This window comes from Cynara cardunculus, assembly GCF_001531365.2.
Source record: "Cynara cardunculus var. scolymus isolate 2C chromosome LG 13, CcrdV1, whole genome shotgun sequence".
Classification (NCBI taxonomy): domain Eukaryota; kingdom Viridiplantae; phylum Streptophyta; class Magnoliopsida; order Asterales; family Asteraceae; genus Cynara; species Cynara cardunculus.
This window is the reverse complement of record NC_037540.1, coordinates 38,684,235-38,688,515: the sequence shown is the minus strand read 5'-3', so window position 1 is coordinate 38,688,515 and position 4,281 is coordinate 38,684,235. Positions and strand designations below refer to the sequence as shown.

The 4,281-nt window shown below is 36.2% G+C and overlaps 1 protein-coding gene across 1 annotated transcript; it reads left to right on the top strand.

Annotated features, from left to right (window-relative positions):
* Nucleotides 1–539: 539 nt before the first annotated feature.
* LOC112525276 (malonyl-coenzyme A:anthocyanin 3-O-glucoside-6''-O-malonyltransferase-like) lies at nt 540–2,102 on the top strand. The gene has a single exon (XM_025135331.1). The coding sequence runs from the start codon at nt 603–605 to the stop codon at nt 1,956–1,958; it is 1,356 nt and encodes a 451-aa protein (XP_024991099.1). The 5' UTR covers nt 540–602; the 3' UTR covers nt 1,959–2,102.
* Nucleotides 2,103–4,281: the final 2,179 nt, after the last annotated feature.

Here is a 4,281-nt window from a genome sequence, read left to right as displayed (position 1 = left end):
GAGAACAACCTTTTACTATAGACAATCGTATGTGATACTATTATTCCATCACATATGATACATATGTGATACTAATTAAATCAGAGACGCGAGTGATTTTCGATGTGATCTTGGTTGCGGGCCAAGTCGCGCTTACACCACTAAGCCCTTTCACAAGTATTATCACATGCGATAAGATTGTTATTGATATGATATTATAATTTATTAAGACCATCACATGTGATGTTAAATCATAAACGCAAACAACCTTTGGCGCGGCCTAAGTCGTGAAGACGTCGTCTGCACTTCACAGGGGCCCCTCACGCATATTATCACATGTGACAAGGGTGTTATCGCGTTCTCGTAAAATGTAGGTGTTCTCGTTTGAACCTCCGCCTATAATATATATTACATATATATAGTTTTAAGTTAAGTTTTATATATATATATATATATATATACACGCAACTGTTTTGTCTGTGAAAAGACGGCAGCAAAATAATTAGGGACGGCAGTTTTGTAATAAAACAAAGAGATGATGCTAAACCGTAAAGAATCCCATCCATTTAACCTTTATTATCTTCTGCTATTCTGCGTATCCGGCATTGAAGGAAGTTGCATCAATGGCTTCCCTTCCTATATTGACTGTTCTTGAACAGTGCCAAGTATCTCCACCACCGGCCACCGTAAACGACAGATCTCTGCCACTCACTTTCTTCGACATCTTATGGCTACTCTTCCCTCCGGTTCACCATCTTTTCTTCTACGACCTCCCACTCACAAAAACTCAATTCACTGAAACTGTTGTTCCCAGTCTTAAACACTCGTTATCACTCACCCTTCAACATTTTTTCCCTTTTGTTGGCAACTTAATCATATTTCCGACCCTCAATAAAAAACCCGAAATACGTTATGTTGAAGGTGATTCTGTCGCGGTTACCGTTGCAGAATGTAATCTTGATTTCGATGATCTAACAGGCAACCATCCTCGAGATTGCGAGAAGTTTTATCATCTGATACCTCTTCTTGGACAAGCTGCTAAGGTGTCCGATTATATAACAATACCAGTCTTCTCGATTCAATTGACGTTTTACCCGAACCGTGGCATCTCTATCGGAATGACTAATCACCATAGCCTTGGTGATGCTAGCACAAGGTTTTGTTTCTTGAAGGCGTGGACATCGATTGCTAGATCCGGTACAGATGAGTCATTTCTAGCTAATGGAACCTTCCCTTTATATGATAGACTGGTTAACAACCCGAAACTAGATGAAAGTTATCTAAAGTACGCCAAGGTCGAAACGTTTAACGAAGAGTATCGACCTCAAAGCCTTTCTGGACCAACTGATAAAGTCCGGGCCACGTTTGTCTTGACACGAAGTACAATCAATCTGTTAAAGAAACAGGTTTCAACAGACTTGCCAACATTAGCATATGTTTCATCTTTCACCGTAGCATGTGGTTATATCTGGAGCTGCATCGCGAAATCACGAAACGATGAACTGGAACTATTTGGGTTTGCCGTGGATTGTAGGGCACGCTTGAATCCAGCGATCCCAGCGGCCTACTTTGGCAACTGTATTGGAGGGTGCATGGCGATGGCAAAAACCACTCTTTTAACTGGAAAGGAAGGATTCGTGACAGCTGCAAAATTGCTTGGAGAGAATCTACATAAGTTATTAACCGATAAGGATGGAATCGTGAAAGATTTTTCGTGGTATGGTGATTTGTTCTCCAACGGTGTGCCAACAACGATGATGGGAGTTGCAGGAACTCCAAAGCTCAAATTTTACGACATGGATTTCGGATGGGGGAAACCCAGAAAGCATGAAACCGTTTCTATCGATTATAACAATTCCATATCTCTGAGCGCCTGTAAAGAATCAAACGAAGATCTAGAGATCGGCGTTTGCCTTTCGGCTACCGACATGGAGGCTTTCATTCCTATCTTTCACGACGGATTAGAAGCGTATCGTTAGATTCATCACATTATTCTCGTTGCTTTCTAATAAGAAACTACAAATTTCTATTTCATGGACAAGCTTGTATGTGTTTCGGAGATTTTGCAATAAAATTGTTTTTTTATGATCAACTTCAATCGAACATGGACTTGACTTTTGAAATACAACTCTTGTCTTACAGTTGGGTGTCGACACACTCCAAGCTTTATCAAGTGAATTGGATGGACTGGTGCTGAAATCCTTGGGTTTATCTCTAAAATTTTGTTTGGCTCGCATAGTTTTGTTGGTCACTTTCACATTGGTGGCAACCCTTTTTTTTGCTTCTATTTTGTGGGTATGAGGTTCCATTTTAACCACAAGAGTGATGTCTGATTGGTTTGAGCTTCGCTTCAAAGGTCAAAAGTATCTGGAGGTCTCAAGTTCATATCCAATAAGGAATAAAAATCCCCTTGTGGTCATGAAAGTTCAAATGCGGTGGCTATCTGCAAAGCAGGTGGTCGCGCTGAGATTAGTCGGCTCGTATAGTGGGTTGGATATCCAGGTTGAATTAAACAAAAAAAAAAAAAAACGTAGATGCTTTGAGGCTTTAATAGTTGTGTGCATCGTTGTTGCGACCTTCAAAAGCATTTGTCTTGAGGATACTTGCTAGTCGGCTTCTCGGTTTTGGCAATGATTTTCGGTTCGAGGTCATCCATCTTGTTTATTTATTTCGTAAATTTTCTGTATGGTTTTTCTTGTTCGTTGGACTCACTACAAGGAAAAAGGGCTTCAGAGAAGGAATTTCTAGAGAAGATTTTAAAAATGTATATAAAAATGTATTATAGAGAAGAAAATGAATAAAAAAAGTGGAAAACGTAACTGAGTGCATAGTGACCTAGGACCATTCAACTTCCAGAAGTTTGATCTCTTTTGGCATTTCTAAGATCTGAACCACATGAATTCTTGCATGACAAATGAAAGCCTCCTATCCAAAAAGTCAAATTTTAAACTCCATGGAATATGCTACAATGATTACGATCATTGATAACATTTTATTGGTGGGCATGGAGCTTTTGAATGATGAACAGGAACACAACCTAGAATGTTGAATGCAAAATTAATTGATCAAATGACAGAGCTAGATGAAGCTATATCTAATACAACTTTCATGTCTTTGAAGGTGCCTTTTACATAAAGGGCCATTTCTTGGATAATCTTCTTGCACCTTTTCGAAATAGAGGATTGTCTAACAATCCTTTTTTTGATGAGACAGAGACTTTTCGAAAATTGCATTATAGAGAAAAAGAGGGTTAGGTTAATGACTATTCTCGCACTTCATACGTAAGTTACGTTTAACGAACTCTTTTGCATGTCTTCATCGTTTTATAAATCACTAAGATTTATATATATGATTTTTATGTCCATAAGAGAACATGGTAGAGATTAAACGGCAAACTGAATCAACAGAAAATCCTTCGAGTGATATAGAGATTATGCAACAAGTCTTAGTTTTTCATCTTCATTAACTGTTCAAGACCAACATTCGGAGACTCAAGATCGTTAAACATGCTATATATGATTATTTTGAATGTTTTTTTTGTTGATAAATTTAGACGATATATGAACTAGTTGAATATTAAATTTGGATGGTTCTTATATATATTAAATTGTTTTGAGATTATTATTAATTTGTTCCTGATTAATTTAATAATATTTATTAGTTTAATGTTATTATAATATATATATATATATATATATATATGTGTGTGTGTGTGTGCGCAGTTGAATTATGGATAAAAATAAATATATAATATATTTTTTAGAGAATGAATTGATTTTTTAATAGTGTAACTAAAGATAATTTTTAGAGAAGATTTTGAGTTTGTGTATCTAAATATCATATTTAGAGAAAATTTTGTAAGTGTAACTAACGGGGATTTTTAGAGAAGATTTTTTAAAAGTATCACTAAAGCCAATATCTTTAGATAAGCTTTTCCATTACCTTCTCTAAAAGTATCATATAGTAACTCTTATAAACTGTCACAAATACTTTAAAAACGTCACTAATATATATACTTTTAGAGAAGTTTTGAATAAAAAGTTGATTAACCTTTAAAGAAATTTTGGACGCGTATCTAAAGCCTCAAATAAGCGTCTCTAAAGGCCAACAAAAACGCACCCTACGGAAACCCTCCCTAAAACCTTACCTACCGTTATACAGAGAAGCTATTTGACAGAATTGAAAAGCTTATCTAAAAGCTTTAGAGAAGCTTTTAAGACTTTTAAGTACAAAACGATACCTTCTTTGAAGATTATTTTTCTTATAGTGACTTCTTGTTCTTTTGTATGTGTTGTGTTGTAG

Bases quoted from the DNA above. Each gene is read 5' to 3' on its own strand.
- LOC112525276 (XM_025135331.1), top strand. From the start codon at position 603: ATGGCTTCCCTTCCTATATTGACTGTTCTTGAACAGTGCCAAGTATCT.